General features: G+C 44.4%; 1 protein-coding gene across 1 annotated transcript; it reads right to left on the bottom strand.

Annotated features, from left to right (window-relative positions):
- Positions 1-23: 23 nt before the first annotated feature.
- On the bottom strand, positions 24-27,619 carry celf1 (cugbp, Elav-like family member 1). The gene is made up of 12 exons (XM_054770895.1): positions 27,078-27,619; positions 21,156-21,343; positions 20,988-21,070; positions 20,868-20,916; positions 17,510-17,644; positions 3,881-3,960; positions 3,607-3,768; positions 3,463-3,532; positions 3,273-3,392; positions 2,889-3,191; positions 2,606-2,749; positions 24-641 (listed from the first exon to the last, which is right to left on the bottom strand). The coding sequence occupies exons 1-12, from the start codon at positions 27,146-27,148 to the stop codon at positions 514-516; spliced, it is 1,533 nt and encodes a 510-aa protein (XP_054626870.1). The 5' UTR covers positions 27,149-27,619; the 3' UTR covers positions 24-513.

Genomic DNA, 27,619 nt, shown 5'->3' with positions numbered 1-27,619 from the left:
GGGGGGGGGGGGGGGGGGGGGGGGGGGGGGGGTAGAAAACACACCACCAAAGCACCACGAGCGACTGTGTGACAGAATATGCCTCATGAAGAAATAGATCAAGTAGAGCATTTACAGCATGACTGGGATTGACTGGGGGCGGTGAGGTGGTTTTGGCTGCAGTGGAGTTCCCCCTTCAGGTCAGCAAGTGTAACACCAAGTACAAAACGTGTGTGTGTGTGTGTGTGTGTGTGTGAGAAAGTATTGGTTCAGGCGTAGCGTGAAGTGAAGCAAAAGATGAGAAGAAAAGAAAAAGATGAGGGCACTTTAACGGGAAAGGTAGCACAGCAAACGAGTTCAAGAAAACACACCAGCTTGTCCTTCTTCCAGGGAAACAAAGTGCAGGAACCACAACAGAACACGGGAAGAATCCAGTCTCAATTGGGGGGGGTGCCCCCTAATGCACGTTTCTGACTCCACTTACCAGAGAAGCTCCGCCCCCTAACTACAAGCCTGCCTGCCCCCCCTGCAGCTTCAGTACGGCTTGCTGTCGTTCTTGGAGCGCTTCAGCTGCACCTTCAGCCGCTTCATGCCGATCTGGAAACCATTCATGGACTGGATGGCCGCCTGGGACGACACCGGGTTGTCGTAGCTCACAAAGCCTGCGGGGCGGGCGGGGACATGAATACAGAATAAATAGTCGCATCTGTCCAACGCTCTGTGTTATAAATGCATTTTATGGATGATTTACTTCTTATGAAGCAAAAACAAATTGTTGAATCTGCACACGTTTTTAACATGATTAGAGCCCTCCAGACATGAAATAACACCCCTATAATCCTACTCCTATTGCCCAATATAGTCGACATAGAAAACCTGTTTACCACCTTCTAAATACACTTTTTAACATGATTAGAGCCCTCTAGACATGGAATAGCACCCCTATAGTCACCTTTACACTCCTATTACCAGTAGACGTAATAAGAGGATAAGTGAAATCTAAAATGCATTTTTTTTCTTGAAACATCAATAGCTTGTTAGCATTAGAGCTGTCAAATGATTCAACATTTGAATCAAATTAATCACAGTTTTCAGAAGAATGAATCATGATGAACCACCATGAGCAACTGAACAGCACGGGACTGTGTGAATTTGTATGTATTAAGAGCTCCAAATGAACTGAAAATGGAAGTCATGCTAAAAGATGGCACACCCATCTGAAAATCTAAAACACTAGTCTCTTTAATAGTAGCAGAACATTTGAATCACACTTTAACCACGTTCTTATGAGCCGTGAGGGGTGGAGGAAAAAAATTAATGGACTGAGTGGGTAAATACTTATTACAAGTAGATTTTAGAATAACTGTTTGCATTGGTGTTTATTGATTGAAACATTGTTGAGTGTCTTAAAATGAGTACAGTGTAGATATAACTGTTTAATCAATGAATCTAATAACTCGGTGAATGATTACAAGTAGTTTATAGAAATAATGCTTTATTAAATCATTAGTGTGTCAAAGGTTAAACAGAAAAACGATGGGGCAGAACAGCTGGCACCAGCCAGGGTCACCAGCCAGATATGGCTCAGAATGTAGTCAAAACAGAAACATTGGCCGGAGAAAAGAATGTTTTGTTTATGTCAACAACTACACTAAGTGTTATCGGGACGGCGCAAATGGTCTGAGCAAACATCTGAGCAAACAAAAATGACTATGGGACGATCGGGGGGAGCTCTCTTTCATTTCAGCCAGGAGTTGGGTACAGGTGAATGAAACGGGGTCCAAGGCCTTGTCAACAGCGGAGAACTATCCTGTCTGATTTATCTTTCAGTTATTATGTCTGACTTATTCTTCAATACATTTGGAAAAAATCTAATTTGGTTTGAGTGTCTTTCTTCCTTCTCATAACTGGAGCTCAAAGAGCACACAAGGGGGAGGTGAAAGTGGCTTAATTAATTTCCCAAAGTGGTCCTTCGACCTGTAGGAGGTTGTGGAGCATTTCATATCCAACAGGGGTTGCGTTCAAAGACACCACGTTGTTTTTTAAGTTGAGTGCAGATTGTATTTTTGGGGTTTGCGAGCAAATTATACTTCTGCAGTAAGAGTTTCATTAGTGAGTGATTAGAATATCCACTTACTGTTTTTCTTTGTCTTTATGTTTATTTAGACCAAACATACACGCATAATAAAACATGTGATTTGTGTTATGTGTCCCTGAACGCACCTTAGCGTAGTCTAGTGACAATGAGCAAGTGTCGTTCCGAGGACCAGAGACGTGTTTGTGAGTTGGAGATACATATATGGTGTTGGAATTGCAATGCTACTGAGGTGTTCAGGTCAGAATAAAGTTCGAAAAGAGCGGCAGACTCAGTGGTGGCATTACAGTGCTCCCGTCTGTTGTCATAACAGAGAGGGAGTGGCTTGACATAGTGTGCATGCATTAATTACACTACGCATTTTAACATAATTCATTAAATAAATGAGTTACCACTGTTAACGTGCTATTTTTGACAGCCCTGGATAGCACCTGAATAAAATATGAAAATATGAAAGTTCCATCCTTCCTTTTTCGCTGGAGTAAAAAGTGTGCTGGGACTGAGTACAGGTGTAAAGGTGTGGCAACTCACCAAAACACTTGCTGAGGTTGGTCTGCTTGTCAATGAAGACCTTAGCAGAGATGACGTTCCCAAAGGGCATGAACATCTGCAGCAGATCCTGGTCTCCAAACTCTTGAGGGAGGTGGTAAATAAACAAGTTGGCACCTTCTGGTCCTGCAAACCAACGACACACACAAAACACATGCCAAGGTGGCATCTGACAAATCCAGCCTTCTTCTTCTTCACGTCATCATCAAGGAAGGGGCAAAACGTTTCTCTTAGCTAAACACCTCCATCATGCGGAAGGTCTCACCTTCCTTCTGGCTCCCTGCGGCCGACACGCTCTGTTGGGACAGCAGGCTCTGGTTGTAGAGGCTGGGCAGGGCGGCGGCAGCGGCGTACTGCTGGATGCCGGAGTAGGCCTGGCTCAGCGCCTCCATGGTGCTTCCTGAGCCGTTAGACAAGCCTCCAGGGCCCAGACCACCGTTGAGCGCCGCCATGCCTGCTAGAGAGCCCAAGTTGAGACCAGCTCCAGTGCTGGCAGCCAGAGACTGCAGCGTTCCCAGAGAGGCGATGGGGTTGACTGATGAGGTGCTGCTGGAGGTGGGGGAGGAGCCTGAGACCAGAAACATCTTTTGTTATCCAGATATACAAGCACGCACGCACACGCACACACATAAAGCGGTGAGGTATTTACCTGAGCTTGTTAGAGCACTCAGTGGGCTACTGGATGTGGTCATGGCACTGGAGCCAGTGGCTGAGGCCTGCGTGGCGGTCGCTGCTGCCAAGGCAGCCAGGTTCTGCATGGCATTAAGACCTGATGCACACACACGTATCATCAAATCACCTCTGGCTGACATCCAGCTCAGGAGAAGGAGTGTGCGTACCTGAAACGGGGTGCAGGTTGCTGAGCGTGTTCCCTGTGGAGGCGGACTGCTGCAGCAGCTGCAAGTAAAGCTGCACAAGGAACACCACACACAGCCAGCGTTACCGTAAGAGGGAGCATGACATGCGTCCTGAAAGACACTCACTGCCAGGTACTGAGGCCCCAGGCTGCCCAGGCCACTGAGGTTGCCCCACATGGATGCAGCGCTGAGTTGCTGCATCTGCTGCTGCAGCTGCAGTGCCATGCGCTTCTGCTCCTTGTCCTTCTGCGTGTCGGCAAACTTGACCACCATGGGTGAGGAGCAGCCCTAAATGTCAACACAGGACGCCTGGCTCAGCGAAGGGGGTTGGTGTGAAGGACACATCCCGTGTGTGTGCATGTGCATGTGCGTGTGCGTGTGCGTGTGTGATGTTCATCACCTCCATGGTCTGGGACTGGTGCATGGACTTGATGGCGGACTGGGCCATCTGTCTGGCTGTGAACGTCACAAACGCACAACCTGAAAGACACACACCTTCACTGGACAGGAAGTACCACATCATCATCCTGATATGGTTTGTTTGGATTGTATGTTTATGTTTTCTTCCATTTTATTTTGGCAAACACGACCCCACTCACATTCAAACTACACCCCGTTTGCTTGTCCCATCACTTCTTCTTCTTTTTTTTTAAACTTTATTATATATATTTGTCGCTCAACAGAAACACAAACACACAAAGTGGCACTGCATTACACAATTTCCGAACTAATCAAAACTTGACATTCGTTGTCATAGTGTGACTTGGAAGTACTTTCCTTGGTTTCCATCAATGAACAGTTTCCATTTCACCCACTTTTCTCGACATATGTCCTCTTCAGTTCTCAGTCTGTATGTCAATATTTCCATGTCATATATTGTGGTCATGTGGTCAGCCGTCACTACTCAAAGTGAAGATGGAGAGTGTGGGAGTAGACCAACACCTGACTGCATGGGTTATAGACTACCTCACCAACAGACCACAGTATGTGAGGCTCCGTCACTGTGTGTCTGACATGGTACTCTGCAGCACAGGTGCCCCTCAGGGTACGGTGCTCTCCCCTTTCCTCTTCACCCTCTACACCTCGGACTTCACACACAACTCCACACAGTGTCACATCCAGAAGTTCTCCGATGAAACAGCCATTGTGGGTTGTGTTTCAGAGGGGAACGATCTGGAATACAGGACGGTCATCGGGGACTTTGTCAGCTGGAGTGAGCTTAACCAGCTGCAACTCAACACCAGCAAGACAAAAGAGATGATCATTAACTTCCAGAGGAAAACATCTCTCTCCACACCGGTGAACATCCAGGGAGCGGACATAGAGTTGGTAGACAGCTACAAATTCCTGGGTGTTCACCTTAACAACAAACTGGACTGGTCCTTCAACACCCACGCCCTCTACAAGAAGGGCCAGAGTCGCCTCCACCTGCTGAGGAGACTGAGGTCCTTTGGTGTGTGCAGGACTCTTTTACGGACCTTTTATGACTCTGTGGTGGCCTCAGCCATCTTCTATGCTGTGGGCTGCTGGAGAGGGGGCAGCACGGACAGGGACAGGAGCAGGATCAATAGGCTGATCAGGAGAGCGAGCTCTGTCCTGGACGGTCCTCTGGACTCCATGGAGGAAGTGGGGGAGAGAAGGATGTTGGCTAAGCTGACATCCATCATGGACAACACCTCTCACCCGCTAAATGACACTGTTGTTTCCCTGGGCAGCTCCTTCAGCAGCAGACTGTTACACCCACGGTGTAAGAAGGAGAGGTTCCGCAGGTCCTTCATACCGACCGCTGTCAGGCTCTATAACACCTGCACCACCTGAACCATGTTGTAGTCAATATGCATTCTTTACACTGTACTCTTTACTTGCGTATCTTGCTTACTGCTGTAACAAGTGAATTTCCCCGCTGTGGGATAAATAAGATTCAAGATTCAAGATTCAAGAGTTTTATTGTCATGTGCATGGTAAAACAGCAGTTATACCATGCAATGAAAATCTTATTCTGTTCATACTCCCAAGAAAAGAAAGGAAACACAAGAAAGAATAAGAACATAAGAAACATAAACACATAAACATATATACCAATAAATTAAGCAACAACAACAGAAGAGACATTAATACAAGCAAATAATACAAATAAATAAATAAATAAATAAATAAATAAATAAATAAATAAATAAAATAAATAAATAAATAAAGTGCTATGAGTGTGTGCGTGTGTTGCGTGCGGCGTGTGCGAGTGCTTCGTTGATAAGCCTGATGGCCTGTGGGTAAAAGCTGTTTGCCAGCCTTGTGGTCCTGGACTTCAAACTCCTGTAGCGTCTGCCTGACGGTAGGAGTGTGAATAATGAGTGTTGTGGATGTGTGCTGTCCTTGATGAGGTTGTGTGTTCTTCGTAGGACTCTAGTTTTATAAATGTCTTGCAGTGAGTGGAGGGCTGCCCCAACAATGTTCTGTGAGGTCTTGATCACCCGCTGGAGTGCCTTCCTATCGCGTGTTGTACAGTTACCGTACCAAACAGTGATGGAGGCGGTAAGGACACTTTCGATAGTGCATCTGTAGAAGCAACTCAGGATTGTGGTGGACATGCCAAATTTCCTCAGTCTTCTCAGGAAGTACAGTCTCCTTTGGGACTTCTTCATAATTTGTTGGGTGTTGTGAGACCAGGTGAGGTCCTCGCTGATGTGTGTGCCAAGGAACTTGAAGGTTTTCACCCTCTCCACCTCAGTCTCATCAATAAACAGGGGTCTATGCAGCTCCTTTTCCCTTGTTCTTGGGTCAATGATCATCTCTTTAGTCTTATCTGTATTGAGAAGGAGATTGTTATCACGACACCAAGCTATGAGGTCCGCCACCTCTCTTCTGTATGATGTTTCAACACCACCAGTGATCAGTCCGATGACTGTAGTGTCATCCGCAAATTTAATGATGCTGGTGTTGTTCTGGGAGGCCACGCAATCATAGGTGAAGAGCGTGTAGAGGAGTGGACTCAGCACACACCCCTGTGGGGTCCCAGTGCTCACAATTCTTGAGCTGGATGTGCGGTTGTGGACTCTGACTGACTGGGGCCTGCCTGTGAGAAAGTTAAACACCCAGTTACAGAGGGAGGGAGACAGGCCAAGTGTGAGGAGCTTATTTGTGAGTTTGTGGGGGCAGACTGTATTAAAAGCAGAGCTATAGTCTATAAATAGCATTCTGACGTATGTGTCCTGGCCCTGTAGGTGAGAAAGGGCTGTGTGGATGGCAGTGTTGACTGCATCATCCGTGGACCGGTTCTGGCGATATGCAAACTGTAGAGGGTCCACAGTTGCCGCCGGGATGCTCTTTTTGATGTGGGTCATGACTAATCTTTCAAAGCACTTCATAACAATAGGAGTGAGTGCTATAGGGCGATAGTCATTCAAGCAGGTCACGTTGCTCTTCTTGGGTACGGGCACTATGGTGGTGGACTTAAAGCAGGTCGGTACAGATGCTTGTGCAAGCGACAGGTTAAATATGTCAGCAAGCACATCAGCTAGCTCTGATGAGCAAACCCGAAGTGCACGTCCTGAGATGTTGTCTGGCCCTGCTGCTTTTCGTGGGTTTGTTTTGTTTAGAACCCTGCGCACATCAGCTGATGTCACCATGAGAGGTGAGTCCTGTGTGCTCCCCAGGTTCAGCCACCCTCTCTGCTCATCAGGAGTTTGGGTGTCAAAGCGGGCATAGAACTCATTCAGCTCATCTGGAAGTGTGGTTTGGCTGGACGTGGCTACGCTACTCTGCTGTCGATAGTCTGTGATGTGCTGGAGCCCCGCCCACATGCGCCGAGGGTCTGAGGTGGAATAGTAGCCCTCCAGCTTCTGTCTGTACTGTCTTTTGGCCTCTCGTATGGACCTCCTCAGGTCATATCTGGCCTTTTTGTAGTCATCAGCGGTGCCCATGACAAATGCAGTCGAACGAGCACGTAGCTTAGCCCTTACATCACAGTTCATCCACTGTTTTTGGTTAGGGTATTTTCTGTAATACTTGGTGGTGGTAACAGTCTCTATACATGTGCTAATGTAGCCAGTAACAGCAGAAGCATATTCATCCAAATCAACAGTACAATCTTCCCTCCCCGCTGCAGTTTTAAACACATCCCAGTTTGTGCAGCCAAAGCAGTCCTGAAGTACTTGATCAGTTTCTTCATTCCACACTTTAACTGCTGTACGTACAGGGGGAGCTTTTTTAAGAAGTTGTCTGTATGTTGGATAAAGGAATATAGAGATGTGGTCAGCCTTTCCAAAGTGGGGTCTTGGAACAGCCTTCAAAGCACCTTTCATGTTGCAGTAGACTTGGTCCAGGATGTTATTTTCCCTTGTGGGAAAGCTCACATGCTGGTAATATTTGGGGAGGACAGTCCTGAGGTTACAGTGGTTGAAATCGCCAGATATAATAAATACAGCGTCTGGGTGTTTGGTCTCGTGTTTATCAATGATGTCATGCAGGAGGCCTAGTGCATTAGCAGTGTTAGCTCGTGGTGGGATGTAAACAGCAGTTAAATACACAGCGCTAAACTCACGAGGCAAATAAAAAGGTCTGCATTTCACCATCAGCAGCTCAATGTCCTGCGAGCAGTGCTTTTCCATCGTCTGTACGTCTGTGCACCACCGTTTGTTTACGTAAACACAGACGCCGCCACCTCTGTGTTTACCAGACGCTAAAGTCCGATCTCCCCGGTAAGCAGCAAATGATTCCAACTGGATCGCCGAGTCCGGTATATCCTCCGTCAGCCAGGTTTCTGTGAAGGTGAGGACACAGCATTCCCTGATCTCACGTTGAGCTGTAATCCTTGCTCGTAGTTCGTCCATCTTGTTTTCAAGAGAGCGGACGTTGGCTAGCAGCAGGCTTGGTAGCGGTGGCCTCGTCGCTCTAGCTTTTAGCCTAGCATGCAGGCCGGCTCGCTTGCCTCGTTTACGCCTCGGATGCTTTGCTCGCCAGGTATTCAGCTCACCGGGTCCGCAGGCTGCTGCGTTCTCTCGGCGCAGAAGAAAGGCAAAGTCTGAGAGGCTAAATGAAAGTTCGTGGTGAACCCTGCCGATGTTCAAAAGTGTCTCTCTGTTGTAATGTACTGCGTGAGTGTGTTGAATGTCCAAAATGAACAATAAAATAGCAAAAAATAGAAAAACACGGGAGAGTGTCACAGAGACGTCTGCCACGGAGGGCGCCATCTTTGAAATAAAAGTACAAATACAAATACAAATAATACTGAACCAGTCTTCCGGTGTTGGGGGTCTTGGATTAAGCCATTTCTTAGTACACTAGGTCCCCAATTTACGAACATAATTGGTTCCAGACGACCGTTCAAAAGTCGATTTGTTCGTAAGTCCAACAAAAGGTAATTTACCAATGATATAGGTACTACATGTACGTGTATACAGTATATGCATATGTATGTAATTATGAGTTTGGATGCAGTAGTAATATTAAACAAGGATAATTAATGAAAAAAACAATAATAAAAATGATATAATAATACATAATGATACAATGTTATTTACCTTTGAAGAGGAGTGGTCGAGCATACGTCGTTGGTCATGGTGGAGGAGGAGGAGGAGTTATTGAAAAAAAGTACAAATCATAGTCATCGTTAGACTCTTCTAAAAGAGGTAGTTCAGAGGAAGCTACTGAGGTGGAAGGAATTGGCGACGAAGGTGCAGACGAAGGTGGAGGCATTGGTGGCGAGTCACTTGGTGACGAGGGTGCGGGAGTAGCAGATCTACGTTTGAATAAGTTTTCAATGGAAGTTTGTATGGTCTTCCTTTTCCTCTCTTCTGTAGAGCGCCATTTTTGAACAAATTCAAATGACAAATATTGCAATTTTCAACAAAATACATGAAAATATAGACCAGTCAGCTTGCGTTCGTATTTCCGAATGTTCGCAAGTCGGATGTTCGTAAGTAGAGAACCTAGTATAATAGCCTTCTTACATGCCACTAACACGACCTTATACAAGTACTTATCTTCCCTTAACACATTTTCCCCCCATCAAATGGCCCAAGTACAGTACCACACATGAAAAGTTCACATTGTAACCCAAAATCAAAAACTTGTTTGAAAGCTCATGAGTTTTCCCTTGTTTACTATTGTACACCATGCGATTATTTGTACCCCTTTAAATCCATTGTAAGAATGTCTTGTCGTGACCATTTGGGGCAAAATGCTTATCGTAGGCCAGGGGTCGGGAAACTTTTTGGCTAAGAGAGCCATGAAAGCCACATATTTTTAAATGTATTCCCGTAAGAGCCATATAATATTTTTTAACACCGAATACAACTAAATATGTACATGTTTAAAGCAAGACCAACAATTTTAGAATATAGTAAGTCTCTGAATTGATTCTTTTTACTAACATTGTTAGAGTGAAGCTATCAAATAATAAATAAAATACTTGTTAGAATTCATGCAACTTCTGGTGCTGCATGGTTTGGCACCGCACTCCGTATCGTTCTTTCTTTTCGCCATCTTCTTCGTCAAAATGCATACGATGCAAGATGGCGCCCTCCGTGGCAGACGTCTCTGTGACACTCTCCCGTTTTTTTTCTATTTTATTGTTCTTTTTGGACATTCAACACACTCACGCAGTACATTACAACAGAGAGACACTCTTGAACATCGGCAGGGTTCACCATGAACTTTCATTCAGCCTCACAGACTTTGCCTTTCTTCTGCGCCGGGAGAACGCAGCAGCCTGCGGGCCTGGTGAGCTGAATACCCGGCGAGCAAAGCATCCGAGGCGTAAACGAGGCAAGCGGGCCGGCCTGCATGCGAGGCTAAAAGCTAGAGCGACTTGGCCACCGCTACCAAGCCTGCTGCTAGCCAACGTCCGCTCTCTTGAAAACAAGATGAACGAACTAAGAGCAAGGATTACAGCTCAACGTGAGATCAGGGAATGCTGTATGCTCACCTTCACAGAAACCTGGCTGACGGAGGATATACCGGACTTGGCGATCCAGTTGGAAACATTTGCTGCTTACCATGGAGATCGGACTTTAGCGTCTGGTAAACACAGAGGTGGCGGCGTCTGTGTTTACGTAAACAAACGGTGGTGCATAGACGTACAGACGATGGAAAAGCACTGCTCGCAGGACAATGAGCTGCTGATGGTGAAATGCAGACCTTTTTATTTGCCTCGTGAGTTTAGCGCTGTGTACTTAACTGCTGTTTACATTCCACGAGCTAACACCGCTAACGTTAATCATTGATAAACACGAGACCAAACACCCGGACGCTGTATTCATTATATCTGTCGATTTCAACCACTGTAACCTCAGGACTGTTCTCCCCAAATATTACCAGCATGTAAGCTTTCCCACAAGGGAAAATAACATCCTGGACCAAGTCTACAGCAACATGAAAGGTGCTTTGAAGGCTATTCCAAGACCCCACTTTGGAAAGGCCGACCACATCTCCATATTCCTTTATCCAACATACAGACAACTTCTCAAACAAGCTCCCCCTGTAAGTACAGCAGTTAAAGTGTGGAATGAAGAAACTGATCAAGTACTTCAGGACTGCTTTGGCTGCACAAACTGGGATGTGTTTAAAACTGCAGCGGTAAGGGAATATTGTACTGTTGATTTGGATGAATACGCGTCTGCTGTTAGTGGCTACATTAGCACATGCACAGAGACTGTTACCACCACCAAGTATTACAGAAAATACCCCAATCAAAAACAGTGGATGAACTGTGATGTAAGGGCTAAGCTACGTGCTCGTTCGACTGCATTTGTCATGGGCACCGCTGAGGACTACAAAAAGGCCAGATATGACCTGAGGAGGTCCATACGAGAGGCCAAAAGACAGTACAGACAGAAGCTGGAGGGCTACTATTCCACCTCAGACCCTCGGCGCATGTGGGCGGGGCTCCAGCACATCACAGACTATCGACAGCGGAGTAGCGTAGCCAAGTCCAGCCAAACCACACTTCCAGATGAGCTGAATGAGTTCTATGCCCGCTTTGACACCCAAACTCCTGATGAGCAGAGAGGGTGGCTGGACTTGGGGAGCACACAGGACTCACCTCTCATGGTGACATCAGCTGATGTGCGCAGGGTTCTGAACAAAACAAACCCACGAAAAGCAGCAGGCCCAGACAACATCTCAGGACGTGCACTTAGGGTTTGCTCATGAGAGCTAGCTGATGTGCTTGCTGACATATTTAACCTGTCGCTTGCACAAGCATCTGTACCGACCTGCTTTAAGTCCACCACCATAGTGCCCGTACCCAAGAAGAGCAACGTGACCTGCTTGAATGACTATCGCCCTACAGCACTCACTCCTATTGTAATGAAGTGCTTTGAAAGAATAGTCATGACCCACATCAAAAAGAGCATCCCGGCGGCAACTGTGGACCCTCTACAGTTTGCATATCGCCAGAACCGGTCCACGGATGATGCAGTCAACACTGCCATCCACACAGCCCTTTCTCACCTACAGGGCCAGGACACATATGTCAGAATGCCATTTATAGACTAGAGCTCTGCTTTTAATACAGTCAGCCCCCACAAACTCACAAATAAGCTCCTCACACTTGGCCTGTCTCCCTCCCTCTGTAACTGGGTGTTTAACTTTCTAACAGGCAGACCCCAGTCAGTCATAGTCCACCATCACACATCCAGCTCAAGAATTGTGAGCACTGGGACCCCACAGGGGTGTGTGCTGAGTCCGCTCCTCTACACGCTCTTCACTTACGATTGCGTGGCCTCCCAGAACAATACCAGCATCATTAAATTTGCGGATGACACTACAGTCATCGGACTGATCACTGGTGGTGTTGAAAAATCATACAGAAGAGAGGTGGCGGACCTCATAGCTTGGTGTCGTGATAACAATCTCCTTCTCAATACAGATAAGACCAAAGAGATGATCATCGACCCAAGAACAAGGGAAAAGGAGCCGCATAGACCCCTGTTTATTGATGAGACTGAGGTGGAGAGGGTGAAAACCTTCAAGTTCCTTGGCACACACATCAGCGAGGACCTCACCTGGTCTCACAACACCCAACAAATTATGAAGAAGTCCCAAAGGAGACTGTACTTCCTGAGGAGACTGAGGAAATTTGGCATGTCCACCACAATCCTTAGTTGCTTCTACAGATGCACTATGGAAAGTGTCCTTACCGCCTCCATCACTGTTTGGTCTGGTAACTGTACAACACGTGATAGGAAGGCACTCCAGCGGGTGATCAAGACCTCACAGAACATTGCTGGGGCAGCCCTCCCCTCACTGCAAGACATTTATAAAACTAGAGTCCTACGCAGAACACACAATCTCATCAAGGACAGCACACATCCACAACACTCATTATTCACACTCCTACCGTCAGGCAGACGCTACAGGAGTTTGAAGTCCAGGACCACAAGGCTGACAAACAGCTTTTACCCACAGGCCATCAGGCTTCTCAACGAAGCACTCACACACGCCGCATGCAACACACACACACACACACACACACACACACACACACACACACTCGTAGCACTTTATTTTTTATTTATTTATTTATTTATTTGTATTCATGTCTCTTCTGTTGTTGTTGCTTAATTTATTGGTATTTATGTTTCTTATGTTCTTATTCTTTCTTGTGTTTTCTTTCTTTTCTTGGGAGAATGAACAGAATAAGAATTTCATTGCATAGTATAATTGCCTGTTTTACTATGCATATGACAATAAAACTCTTGAATCTTGAATCTTGAAAAGTGGTTGCTTTGCAGAATTAGCAAATGAAAGGAGGGAAGTTTGCTTTTTGACATCTCAGTGACGCAGGTAGGCTACCACATTATCCAACAATAATTAAGTTTTGGTGTCCGTCCCGGGAAATATCGGAAGGACGGCTGGCATTGGCTCTGGCCACCCGCTTTGTGGCAGAAAATCAATGGATGGATTAAAATGCATAAGAAAGTTTTATATTTTGAACTTTATTTTTAACACTGTGATTTCTGTAATGTTTTACTTTGAAATGTCACCCAAAAAAAGAATTGAAATCAAAATTTGTTATAGTGTGAAGACAAGCCAGGTGCAGTCATCAAAAGAGCCACGTGTGGCTCCCAAGCCATAGGGTCCCTACCCCTGTCATAGGCTATCCATCGTAGCAGACAAAAATCGTCTTCTAATTTAAGTTTCTGTATTGGATTAGACTACAATTCTAGTGTAAAACGGGTCACACCATCTACAGTCCCACCTATGTCCTCCCATCCTACCATCTGCAATAACACTTTCTACCGATGGTCCATTCCAAGCTCTTCCATTTTGATGCAAAGTTTACATCACACCAGGACACTACCACTCTTATCTGTGCAGCATGGAAGTATTCCCTAAGATTTGGTACTCCCATGCCCCCTTTTTCCTTCTTCAGCTGTAATGTCTCTAATTTAACCCTTGGCTGTTGATTATGCCACACAAATCTCAAGATCTTGTCCCATCACTTCTATTCCATCTCCCCAACTTTGTGCATTATTTCCAGTCTCATTTCAAGACATTCACGTGATTTCTTCTGTGCAAGGCGGCAGCCATCCTCAAGTACTCATGAGAGAGGAAAGATGGCATCGGTGCTTCTCAACGGGTTTGCTGCACAAGTCACCGTCACGCCCCATCATGGCAGGCAAGAACCCAAATTGCAAACACTTTTACCTCAAATTTCTGTGTAGTGCGCAGGGAAACAGTAGCTACCGCGTGGTTACCCGGCATGACTTGCAGGTACAGCTCTGCATGTGCAGCAATCCCTCGCCGCTTCACTCTATCACGATGTTTCAAAAATATATGACTAAACATATGGAAAATATGGCCTGGAGCCAGACCTGGGGGAGGGGCTTGCCTGGTGGTCGGGCTCTCACCTGTGAGGCCCGACCGGGCTCAGCCCGAACAAGCCACACGGGATCTCCCCCCTGTAGACCCACCACCTGCGGGGGCAAGCATAAGGGTCCGGTGTATTGTGCTTTGGGTGGCGGTCGAGGGCGGGCGCCTCGGCGACCTGGTCTTCGGCAGCCAAATCTGGTTCTTGGGACATGGAATGTCACTTCTCTGGCGGAGAAGGAGCCCGAAGTTGTGAGAGAGCTTGAGACATTCCGACTAGATATAGTCGGACTGACCTCGATCTACAGTTTGGGTTCTGGATCCAAACTCCTCGAGAGGGGCTGGACCTTGGGGAGAGGCGGCGAGCTGGTGTGGGCTTATTAATAGCCCCCCGGCTTGGTGCCTCTGTGTTGGAGTCATCCCCGGTTGACGAGAGGGTCATTTCCCGACGTCTTCAGGTTGGGGAAAGGGTCCTGACTGTCGTTTGTGTGCACGCGCCGAACGGCAGTTCAGACTACCCAGCCTTCTTGGAGTCCATCAGAGGTGTGCTGGAGAGCACCCCAACTGGTGACTCCGTCCTTTTGCTGGGAGACTTTAACGCCCATGTGGGCAATGACAATGTGACCTGGAGGGGCGTGATTGGGAGGAATGGCCTCCCCGATCTGAACCCGTGCGGTGTGATGTTGTTGGACTTCAGTGCGAACCTCAGTTTGTCCATCACAAACACCATGTTCGAACATAAGGATGTCCACAAGTGCACATGGCACCAGGACACCCTAGACCGCAGGTCTATGATCGACTTCTACAGTTTGCCAGTCTACTTTGCAGTCGTATCATCAGACCTGCGTCCGCATGTTCTGGTCACGCGGGTAAAGAGAGGGGCTAAGCTGTCAACTAATCACCACCTGGTGATGAGTTGGATTAGATGGCGGGGGAGGATGCCGGACACACCCGGTAGACCCAAACGTATAGTCAGGGTGTGCTGGAAACGTTTGGCAGAGTCTCCTGTTCGTCAAGTCTTCAGCTCTCACCTCCAGCAGAGCTTCACCTGCATGCCGGGGGAGGACGAGGATATTGAGTCCGAATGGGCTCTATTCCGTGCCTCCATTGCTGAGGCAGCCGATCAGAGCTGCGGCTGCAAGGTGGTCGGTGCCAGTCGTGGCGGCAAGCCCCGAACCCGATGGTGGACACCAGAGGTCAGGGCTGCCGTCAAGCTGAAGGAGTAGTCCTATCGAGCATGGATGGCTTGTGGGACTCCTGAAGCAGCTGACGGGTACCGGCAGTCCAAGCGGCACACGGCACGTGGCTCGGCGGTGGTCGAGGCAAAAACCCGGGTGGGGGAGGAGTTCGGTGAAGCCATGGAACACGACTTTCGGTCGGCCTCGAAGAGGTTCTGGCAAACCGTCCGGCGCCTCAGAAAGGGGAAGCAGTGCCCGGTTAACACTTTTTACAGTGGGCACGGGGGCCTGCTGACTTTGACTGAGGATATAGTTGGGCGGTGGAAGGAATACTTTGAGGTCCTTCTCAATTCCACTGACACACCTTCCATAGAGGAAGCAGAGGCTGAGTACACAAACGCGGACAGTTCCATCACCGTGGCTAAGGTATCTGGGGTAGTCAAAACGATCCCCAGTGGCAAAGCTCTGGGGGTGGGCGAGTTTCACCCTAAATTCCTCAAGGCTCTTGATGTTGAGGGACAATCTTGGCTGACATGTCTCTTCAACATTGCGTGGAAGTCGGGAACAGTACCTCTGGATTGTCAGACTGGGGTGGTGGTCCCCCTTTTCAAGAAGGGTGGCCGGAGGGTGTGTTCCAACTATAGGGGGATCACACTCCTCAGCCTCCCTGGGAAAGTTTATTCCAGGGTGCTGAAGAGAAGGGTACGACCGTTAATCAAACCTTGGCTACAGGAGGTGCAATGTGGTTTTCGTCCTGGTCACGGAACAATGGACCAGCTCTACACCCTTGCAAGGGTACTGGAGAGTACTTGGGAGTTTGCCCAACTGGTCTACATGTGCTTTGTGGACCTGGAAAAGGCATTCAACCGTGTCCCTTGCAGTGACCTGTGGGGGGTGCTCCGGGAGTACAGGATTGGTGGCGCTACTACGTGCCATTCAGTCCTTGTACAACCGGAGCAGGAGCCTGGTTCGCATTGCCAGTAGTAAGTCAAGCCTTTTTCCGGTAAACGTTGGCCTCCGCCAAGGCTGCCCTTTGTCAATGATTGTGTTCAGAATTTTCATGGATAGAATTTCTAGGCGCAGCCAAGGTGTCGAGGGAGTCCAGTTCGAGGGCCTTAGGATCTCATCTCTGCTATTTGTAGACGATGTGGTCCTGATGGCCTCATTGGGCTGTGACCTGCAGCATTTACTGGGACGGTTTGCATCTGAGTGTGAAGCTTCTGGGATGAGATTCAGCACCTCCATATCTGAGGCCATGGTTCTCAGTCGGAAAAGGGTGGATTGCTCCCTCCAGGTTGGGAATGAGGTCCTGCCCGAGGTGGAGGAGTTCAAGTATCTCGGGGTCTTGTTCACGAGTGAGGGAATTGGAGCATGAGGTCGATAGGCGGATCGGCGCAAAGTCTGCAGTAATGCGGTCGCTGTACCAGACCGTCGCGGTGAAGAGAGAGCTGAGCCAGAAGGCAAAGCTCTCAATTTACCGTTCGATCTACTGTATGTTCCCACCCTCACCTATGGTCATGAGCTTTCGGTCGTGACCGAAAGAACGAGATCGCGGATACAAGCGGCTGAAATGACTTTTCTTCGTAGTAGTAGTGGGACTCACCCTAAGAGATAGGGTGAGGAGCTCGGTCATCCGGGAGGAGCTCAGAGTAGAGCCACTGCTCCTTCACATCGAGAGGAGCCAGCTCAGGTGGCTTGGGCATCTAGTCCGGATGCCTCCCGGACGCCTCCCCGGTGACCTGGTGACTTTATTTGCATATCACTAGAAATGTTTCTGCAACCTAATTTTCCAAAAAGCATATTGATTTTGTTTTGTTTGTTCCTCATAATATGATGACTTTAAATTTTGACTCTACGTTACTAAAATGACAACTTTCTTCAATTTTTCTTGGAAAATTACTGCTGATTTTTTTTTTTTTTTTTAGTTTTCATGTTAAATTATATTTTTAGAACATGGTGTGGGCCAAAAAAACCCAAACAAACATTGGACAGCCCTAGTATAAAGAATTCCTCAAAAAACAGAAGGGAGAAAAATGTCTGACCTCGGCTGAGTCCATCAGGGCCTCGCAGTATCCGACACTCCTCGATCTGCCCGTACGGCGAGAACATCAAGCGCATGTCGTTCTCGTTGCACTTCTTGGAGATCATTCCGATGAACAACTTCCTGTCCTCCACAGCTGCGTGAGACAAGGCCACATCATGTTCATGGACAATTCTGACAAGCTGTCACTTTGGTGTCATGTGACTGTCTAACATCACTCCACAAAAGACCTCGCTTCCGTGAGGCTTCCGCCTTCCCAGCTTGTTTTGCGGCATTTGTTTTGTAAAAAGTTGCTCCAGTTATCATAGTTGCTGTTTATTATTCCACATAGTAGTACTAGTAGTACTAGTTGTAGTTGCCCTGTGTGTGTTTACTTACATTAGGGGCGTCCAAAGCCTGTTTTTTATTTTGAAAAATCAGCAGCCATTTGACAAGAATATAGTCGAAAAATATTAAGAGATACAAGTTTTCATCTAACAAGAAAAAAACTGTCATCTTATGGAAAAATCACATCCTTTTAGTAGCATAACGTTTACATTTTAAAGAAAAAAGGGCTTATTTGTTAATGTTATAAATTAATATTATGAGAAACAACAAAGCTGTCATTTTTAGAAAATGAGGTTGCAGAAAAATGTTACAACAATAAAGTAAAAAAATTATGAATATTATAATGAGAAGAAAACTTATGAGAAGAAAGTTGAAATAGTTGGAAAAAACCCCAGCAGAAATGGAAAAAACTGCAGTAATTTTATAAGAAGCAAGCCAACATATTAGGAGGGAAAAAGTTGTATTCTAAAGAGAAAAAATGTTGCAATTTTATGAGCATAAGCTCTTAATGTTCAGAGGAAATATCTGATTTTAGCAGCACAGAGTTGAAATATTCAAGAAAAAAAATGTTTTTTTTTAAGTTGTAGTATAATGTGAAACGCTTGGGAAAATTTGGTTGAGAAAATGTAATATTATGGGAATAAAGTAAAAAATATTAAGAGGAAAAAGTCATCTTTGAAGATGAAAAAAAGTTACAATTTTATGTGAATAAACTCACAAAAAATAATGTAATTTTTAGCAGCACTGAGGTGAAATATTACACAAAAAATATTTATCTATTTAATAGTTGTTTGTTTTTCAAGTTGTGATATTAGGAAAAACAAAACTAAATAAAATGTGTTATTTTTGGAAAACGAGGTTGGTGAAAATGGTTGGCGTGATGTGAATAAAGTCAAAGCCTTCAAAAGAAAAAAGTTGCAATTTTACAAGAATACACTGTTAATATGTATGAGGAAACATATTGTCATTTTTAGCAACACAGAGGTGAAATATTTAAACATATATATTTATTTATTTCATAGGTTTTTTAAAACTTATATTATGTGAATAAAGTCAAATAATGGAAAAAAAACTATTCTAACAAGAAAAAAGTCACCATTTTACAAGAATACATTTACAGTAGTACCTCGCGTAACATAAAACCTCCTTTTATGTAAATTCCACTGAACGTAAAGAATTGATGTAAAGTATTTGCATCGTATTACGGAAGAAATTCCATATAACGTAAAGCATCAAGTTTTTTTTTTTTATCAACTTTATTCATGCCTCAAGTCGGTGGAAGTTCAGACTAACACTTGGTGACCCCTTCTGACGCTTCACGCTCTCATTGGCTGATTTTCGGGGCACCGCCTCCGCTCTTATCTCATTGGCTGATTTTCGGGGCACCGCCTTCGCTCTCATCTCATTGGCTGACTTATACAGCACGTTTGTGTGAGAGACAGGCTTTTCCCTTCAACTTCCTTCATCTTCGTAGTCACCCTTAAACTAACTTAAACAATTAGTTAAGTTACAAATTAAAATTTTGCACACAGCATTATCGTGTAGTGCGTGTGCGTTTGTCTCTGACTCTTAAACTCTTTAAGGCTAGTCCCAATCCTCCTTCCTGCCTCCACTTGTGTGCTCCTGATCAAGACATCTCGTGAACAGTAAGATTGTTTTTGTTTTTCAGTTTTACTCATTTACAGTAATCTTATTTATTACCTTATTTTATATTGGAATGTTACTGTACTACGTTTATGTTATATACATCTCATTTCAGTATGTGCCCCTTGCTGGAAAACATTTGGACACCTCTGCTTCCATGCTGTCACTGTGATGGTGTTCATTAGCTAACACCTTACCATCTCCTGTGGCACTCCTGGTCACCAAATCACATACACTGGTGTTTTTTTGTACGTTTGTCACACTCAAATGTTTCAGATCATCAAACAAATGTAAATATTAGTCAGTGACAACACAACTCAACACTTTTAAATGAAACCTTTTATTATTAAACCCAAAGCTACATGGCCCTGTGTGAAAAAGTGATTGCCTCCTAAAGCTAATAAGTGGTTGGGCCCCCCTTAGCAGAAATAACTGCAATCAACTTGCAATGAGTCTCTTCCAGCGCTGTGGAGGAATTTAGCACAATTGTTGTCATTCAGCCACATATGAGGCTTTTCCTTTTTAAGGTCATGCCACAGCATCTCAAAAGGATTCAGGTCAGGACTTGGACTAGGCCACTCCAAAGTCTTCAGCCATTCAGAGGCTGACTTGCTGGTGTGTTTTGGATCATTGTCCTGCTGCAGAACCCAAGTTGCTTTCAGCAACAGATGACCGGACAGTCTCCTGATTCTATTTACCACAGCAAGTCTTCCAGGCCCTGAAGACCATCACACTACCACCACCATTTTTTACTGTTGCTATGATATTGGCTTGGGGGTCATGAAAACTGACACAAGCCTAAATGTTGTTTTTCTTCAGCAGTGGTTTTGGTCTGTGAACTCTGCCATGCAGGCCATTTTTGTCCAGTGTCTTTCTTATGGTGGAGTCATGAACACTGACCCTAATTGAGGCAAGTGAGGCCTACAGTTGACTGGCCACTCCTGGGAAGGTTCACCACTCTTCCATGTTTTGGCCATTTGTGGATAATGGCTCTCACTGTGGTTCGCTGGAGTCCCAAAGCTTTTCACACAGGGCCATGTAGTTTGGATTTAATAATAAAAAGTTTCATTTAAAAAGTGCATAAAGTGTTGAGTTGTGTTGTCACTGACTAATATTTAAATTAGTTTGATGATCTGAAACATTTACAGTAAGCGTGACAAACATGCAAAAAGACAAGAAATCAGGAAGGGGGCAAACCCTTTGTCACCCAAGTGTGTAATATTGATATAAATCAACCAGGATGCGTGTGGCCCACCAGTTGAGTGTTGTGTTTTGTTTTTCTGCCTAAAAGATAACCCAACCCACTCGGTGTGCTCTACTGATGCAATGTCAGTAGAATGAGATGATGACGTTAGCTTAGGAGAGTAAAATGTAGAGCAAATCCTCACCATTGCTTTTCTCGCTATCAGCCGGCTTCATCTGGATGGGGTGGTGCATCTGAGGGAGGGAAAAGGTCTGCGTGTGAAGAGCACCACGGTGCTGAAAGCTGAAGAACGGCGTTCACTCACCCCTGGAAGAATCTTCATGTTGTGAAGAGCATTCTGCGCCTCCAGGGCAGACTTGCGAGTGTAGTATGTGATGAAACAGCATCCTGCCGAGGAGACAACCTTTAAGATGACATCCTGACTTCTGCATCAAGTTCCAAGTTTGGCACTGCGGGGGTCTGCCCAGCTCACCTTTACTCTGTGGCGGGTTCTGGCTGCGGTCCCTGAGAACGTTGATCTCGTAGACGGCGCCGAAAGGCTCGAAGAGCTCGCGGAGCTGCTCCTCGGACCAGGAACGTGGAATCTGGCCCACGAACATCTTGATGGCGTCCACATCTGGTTGGTCGGGGTGGTCCAGAGACCCGTTCATCTTCTTGCCACTGCAAAGACAAACGTTGGCCAGTTCTTTTCATGTGATCCTCTTTAAGCCTGTTTGCTGGTCTACCTGTCAACTGGCGACAATCAACTCTCTGCTGAATGACACAGTGATTATCATGATCACTTCATTTTAGCTTAACTTAGGATTTGTTAACACACCAACACCTGCACAGTCACACGTCAGCCTATACTCTAACAAATGAAGCCAACTGACACCAGATCAGAACACTTTTTAAGATGGCGTATGGACACGGAAAGGCAAAAGTAGTTCAAAACACTCAAAGCTCCCCCAGCAGATGTTTACTTGTGAAAGTGGCAACATGTGTTACGTTGTGTTTAGTTTTGGCAGTGGGTCACATCACATTTCTGGTTGCCTTCAGAGGGCCACCTGGAACTATGGAACTACTGTATGGAACCATGGAACTATGGAACTATGGAAATGTGAAACTACCGTATGGAACGATGGAACTATGAAACCATGGAACTACAGAACTATTGTATGGAACTATGGAACTATGAAACTACTGTATGGAACTATGGAACTACTGTATGGAACTATGAAACTATGGAACTACTGTATGGAACTACTGTAAAGAACTATGGAACTACTGTATGGAACTATGAAACTATGGAACTATGAAACTGCTGTATGGAACTATGAAACTATAGAAATATGGAACTATGGAACTACTGTATGGAACTATGAAACTATGGAACTACTGTATGGAACTATGGAACTATGAAACTATGGAACTACTGTATGGAACTACGGAACTATGGAACTACTGTATGGAACTATGAAACTATGGAACTACTGTATGGAACTATGGAAATATGGAACTACTGTATGGAACTATGCAACTAAGAAACTATAACTATGGAACTACTGTATGGAATTATGGAACTACTGTATGGAACTATGAAACTATAGAAATATGGAACTATGGAACTACTCTATGGAACTATGGAACTATAGAAATATGGAACTATGGAACTACTGTATGGAACTATGGAATTATGGAAATACTGTATGGAACCATGGAACTTACTGTATGGAACTATGAAACTATGGAGGTGGTCTAATCCTCTCCTCCCATTAGCACCTCCGATCAAAGGGAAGTGTAGCTCCTTGTAGTTGGGAATGAACAACTCTGATACTGGCTTAGTCATGCAAATGAGGTGGAGCCAGGGCCGAGCCAGAACAATAGATGCTAACAAGCCAGTATCAGAGTCGTTCATACCCAACTACAGGGAGCTACACTTCCCTTTGATCGGAGGTGCTAATGGGAGGAGAGGATTAGACCACCACTCCTCCCAGTCTTAGTGTAAGGAACCAATAGGAGGAGGGTGTTGGCACACCAATTCCGCCCACTCGTACTGTATTTAAGGCCTAGGCTACCAGCACTTGTTAGTTCGCTGACGAAGCTCTTCGGATGAGGGGCGAAACGTCCCGACACATTCTTCACAGAAGTACAGATGACGTCTCAAGAAGCCTTTCCCTCGTTGGACAACTCCTGTATGACTGAGAGCCTCCACAGATGTATGGAACTATGGAACTACTGTAAGGAACTTTGGAACTATGGAACTACTGTATGGAACTATGGAACTATGAAACTATGGAACTACTGTATCTTCTTCTTCTCCTTTCGGCTTTTCCTTTCAGGGGTCGCCACAGCGAATCAACTGCCTCCATCTAACCCTGTCTTCTGCATCCTCTTCTCTCACACCAACTACCTTCATGTCCTCTTTCACTACATCCATAAACCTCCTCTTTGGTCTTCTTCTAGGCCTCCTGCCTGGCAGTTCCAAACTCAGCATCCTTCTACCTATATATTCTCTATCTCTCCTCTGGACATGTCCAAACCATCTCAGTCTGGCCTCTCTGACTTTATCTCCAAAACCTCTAACATGTGCTGTCCCTCTGATGTACTCATTCCTGATCCTATCCTTCCTGGTCACTCCCAGAGAAAACCTCAGCATCTTCATCTCTGCTACCTCCAGCTCTTTCTCCTGTCTTTTCCTCATGGACACTGTCTCTAGACCAAACAACATCGCTGGTGTAACCACAGTTTTGTACACCTTTCCTTTCATTTTAGCTGAAACTCTTCTATCACACCTGACACTTTTCTCCACCCGTACCATCCTGCCTGTAAACGCTTCCTGCCTGTACACTTTGGAACTACTGTATGGAACTATGAAACCATAGAAATACGGAACTATGGAACTACTGTATGGAACTACTGTATGGAACTATGAAACCATGAAACTATGGAACTATGGAAATACTGTATGGAACTATGAAACTATGGAACTATGGAACTACTATATAGAACTACTGTATGGAACTATGAAACTATAGAAATATGGAACTATGGAACTACTGTATGGAACTATGAAACTACGAAACTATGGAACTCCTGTATGGAACTGTGAAACTATAGAAATACGGAACTATGGAACTGCTGTATGGAACTATGGAACTACTGTATGGAACTGTGAAACTATAGAAATATGGAACTATGGACCTCCTGTATAGAACTATGGAACTATGGATCTACTGTATGGAACTATGAAACTACTGTATGGAACTGTGAAACTATAGAAATATGGAACTATGGACCTACTGTATGGAACTATGGAACTACTGTATGGACCAACTGTATGGAACTATGGAACTATGGAACTACTGTATGGAACTATGAAACTATGGAACTACTGTATGGAACTATGGAACTACTGTATGGAACTATGAAACCATGAAACTATGGAACTACTGTATGGAACTATGGAACTACTGTATGGAACTGTGAAACTATAGAAATATGGAACTATGGACCTACTGTATGGAACTATGGAACTACTGTATGGACCAACTGTATGGAACTATGGAACTATGGAACTACTGTATGGAACTAAGAAACTATAGAAATATGGAACTATGGAACTACTGTATGGAACTATGAAACTATGGAACTACTGTATGGAACTATGAAACTATAGAAATATGGAACTATGGAACTACTGTATGGAACTACGAAACTATGGAACTATGGAACCACGAAACTATAGAAATATGGAACTATGGAACTACTGTATGGAACTATTAAACTATAGAAATATGGAACTATGAAACTATAGAAATATGGAACTATAGATGATTGATTGATTGATTGATTGATTAAAGTTTAACGACACTATCAACACAAAGTGTCATGTAAGTGTCTGGACCTTAATATGTAGAGTTATTAATGACAAGACTTGTTTCTCAGAAGTGTAATCTATCAATTTAATTAGGAAGTAAGGCTTGTAAGATAGAAAATGTAAACTACTTTTCCGGGAAAAATTCCCTACTCTTTTCAAACATAGAAGCAGATTTTTTAACGTGCAAATGGTGTGGCTCTTCTTTGGGGGACCGACGGCTTAAAGTCTCCTCCGAAAGACTAGATAATGAATAAAATGGCCTGCCAAAGGGCCTGTTTCCATTATCTAAAACCTAATAAAGAGATTTCTTTCTTTAAGAAACTCAATGATGTATGATCGCGAAACTTCGCTGAACAATGTTTTCAGATGAGGAACATTATAAAAATTGACACGGATGTGAGCAAACTCAATGCATTCAAGAAGAATATGTTTAACTGAGAGTGTACAATTACATGATATACAACGGGGAGGGTTTTCTGCTGCAAGTACATAGGAGTGTGATAAGTGAGAATGACCACTTTGAATACGAGTTAGCACAATGTCTTCCCGTCGCTTAGCTAACGGGATTGTAGTATGTGGTCCGATTATAGACTGATGTTGGTAGAGTTTATTACCGAGATTTAAATCCCATGACGCTTGCCACTTTATTTTTATGTAGTCATTAATCTTTGATTTTTCTGTATAAGGTATCGTCATTTCTGTTACAGCCATAATAAGGGCCTCTTTTGCTAACATATCAGCTTTTTCATTCCCTTTGATACCTACATGGCTCGGTATCCAAACAAAAACTACCAGTTTAGACAATACACCGACTTCATACAATAATTCTAGTAACTGCACAACATAGGGATTATGGAACTATGGAACTATGGAACTACTGTATGGAACTATGAAACTACGAAACTATGGAACTATAGAAATATGGAACTATGGAACAATGAAACTACTGTATGGAACTCTGGAAATATGGAACTACTGTATGGAACTATGGAACTATAGAAATATGGAACTATGAAACTATGGAATTATGGAACTACTGTATGGAACTATGGAACTATATAAATATGGAACTATGGAACCACTGTATGGAACTATGAAACTATAGAAATGTTTTATTCCCATATTATGACTTTACTCTGCCCTGGCGACCAGTCCAGGGTGTACCCCGCCTGTCGCCCCCCGTGACCTTAATGAGGAGAAGCGGCATAGAAAATGGATGGATGGATGGATGGATGACTTTACTCTCATAATATTCTAACTTTATTCCCATAATATTTTGACTTTATTCTCATATTTTGACATTTTCTCCCAACCTAATTTTCCATAAATGACAACTTTATTTTTTCTTATTTTTTTCTCATATTATAATATGAGAAGTTATATCATAACTATTTGAACACACTTCTTATAAATTCTTTGGACTTTATTCTCATATATTTAACTCAGAACTCAACTTTCCAAAAGCTTTTCCACAACCAATTAAAAAAAAATACTTTGTTCGTAGTTACTCAGTCTGATAATATTATGACTTTAAAATAAATCATCTATTTTTTCTTCAATGTTTCAACTCTGTTACTGTACTAAAATGACAAAATAAACCAAAAATAAAAAAAACCTATGTTCTGACTTTATCTGGTAAAACTACATCTGTTTTTCTATTTTTGCTTTTTCAATTTCCAACTATTTCAACTTTCTTCTTTTGGCAGTTATGACTTCATTGGTGTAGTATAACTTTTTCCTCAACCAAATGTTCTAAAAAATGACAACCTTATTTGTTTTTGTCATTTCAACTTTATGCTACTAAAATAAATGAAACTATTTTCCTCATAATACTATGACTTGATTTTTGTATAATTGCAACTTTTTTTCTCGTTAGAATCAAACTTTTTTTGTCTTAATATTTTGACTTTATTCTTGTAAAATTACAGATTTTTCCATTCTTGCTGTTGTTAACCACCCCTGCTTGAAATGGTACTTATTATTCCACGTTTGATTAGTATAGGACGTCTTCATTTAGTAGTCTTTTACTAACAAACTTACACTGAAATAGCACGTGTCTTCTTCATTTTGTAAAAATTTTATTTATTATATTTTTTTACTAATATAATATAAAGTACATATATATAAAAAATATATATATATATATATATATATTTTTTTTTTAAGTGTGTTTGTGACGTGCATTATTTCCAGGCATTGGCGGGGCACGTAAAACAATATGGCGGTCCCGGTCTGGCCCCCAGGCCATGAGTTTGACACCTGAGTTGTACAGTAATGGATTTAACAGAACCAAGGAGGGACCTATATCGCCAAACAGAGGGATGAAGACTACTGTAGAAACTGAAGCAGTTTTAACGTCAAACATCTCTGCTTCCTCCTCATGTTGCTAATCCATCGGACAGTAACAACACCGGACACTCAGCAGCTGCAGTTTTACTTTCAGGATTGGAGCCTTGCAGAACCACACCAGCATTGCTGCTTGTGAGCACACTAAAGACAAGCAAACCTTAAAAGGAAGGACTAATAGCGACTCACACGGGACTAGAATTCAAAGTGCAATGATCCACCATCATCTCAGGGAGAAAATCCAGTTTAAAAGAGGCCATGACGGCAAATGCTGTCCACTTTCAGACCAGAAACGAGGAGGAGGAGGTGAAGCCCAGGTGACGTGCTGCTCGCTAGGTCCAGGATACAGCAGGTGAACAAAAAAACCAAACCACATAGAGAACCTGGCCACCACCAGACCCAATGTGAGAACAGGATACACAATACGGAAGAGGACGACAAAGTCACAGGCCTTCAGGTTCAGCTTCTGGGACCACGGAGGAAACAAGACTGCCAGGATCGCTGGGATCAGGGGGTGGAGGCGGGGGAGGGCGTGACAGCCACTCCGGGTCCCACAATCAAAATGCTGATGACCCACGGCCTTTGTGAAGGTTTCTCCTAGGCCAGCAGATCTGGCTGCAGCGTCAGATAAACACTGTGTCAGATTGATGGCGATAAGGCCCAGTGGGCAGCGGGAATGAAAGAGGGAGTGAATGCCGCCACACAGCCGGCACATAATCTCTGGTCTAGCA

This window comes from Dunckerocampus dactyliophorus, chromosome 3, assembly GCF_027744805.1.
Source record: "Dunckerocampus dactyliophorus isolate RoL2022-P2 chromosome 3, RoL_Ddac_1.1, whole genome shotgun sequence".
Classification (NCBI taxonomy): domain Eukaryota; kingdom Metazoa; phylum Chordata; class Actinopteri; order Syngnathiformes; family Syngnathidae; genus Dunckerocampus; species Dunckerocampus dactyliophorus.
Note: the sequence above shows the minus strand (reverse complement) of the source record. Positions and strands in the feature narration are given on the sequence as shown.

Coding starts and splice junctions, on each gene's coding strand:
- celf1 (XM_054770895.1), bottom strand. CDS start 27,148: ATGGCCTCTTTTAAACTGGATTTTCTCCCTGAGATGATGGTGGATCAT. Junction 3,961..17,509: donor CCCTGATGGACTCAGCCGAG/GTCAGACATTTT, acceptor TGTGTCTTTCAG/GTTGTGCGTTTGTGACGTTC. Junction 3,192..3,272: donor GAGTGCTCTAACAAGCTCAG/GTAAATACCTCA, acceptor TTCTGGTCTCAG/GCTCCTCCCCCACCTCCAGC.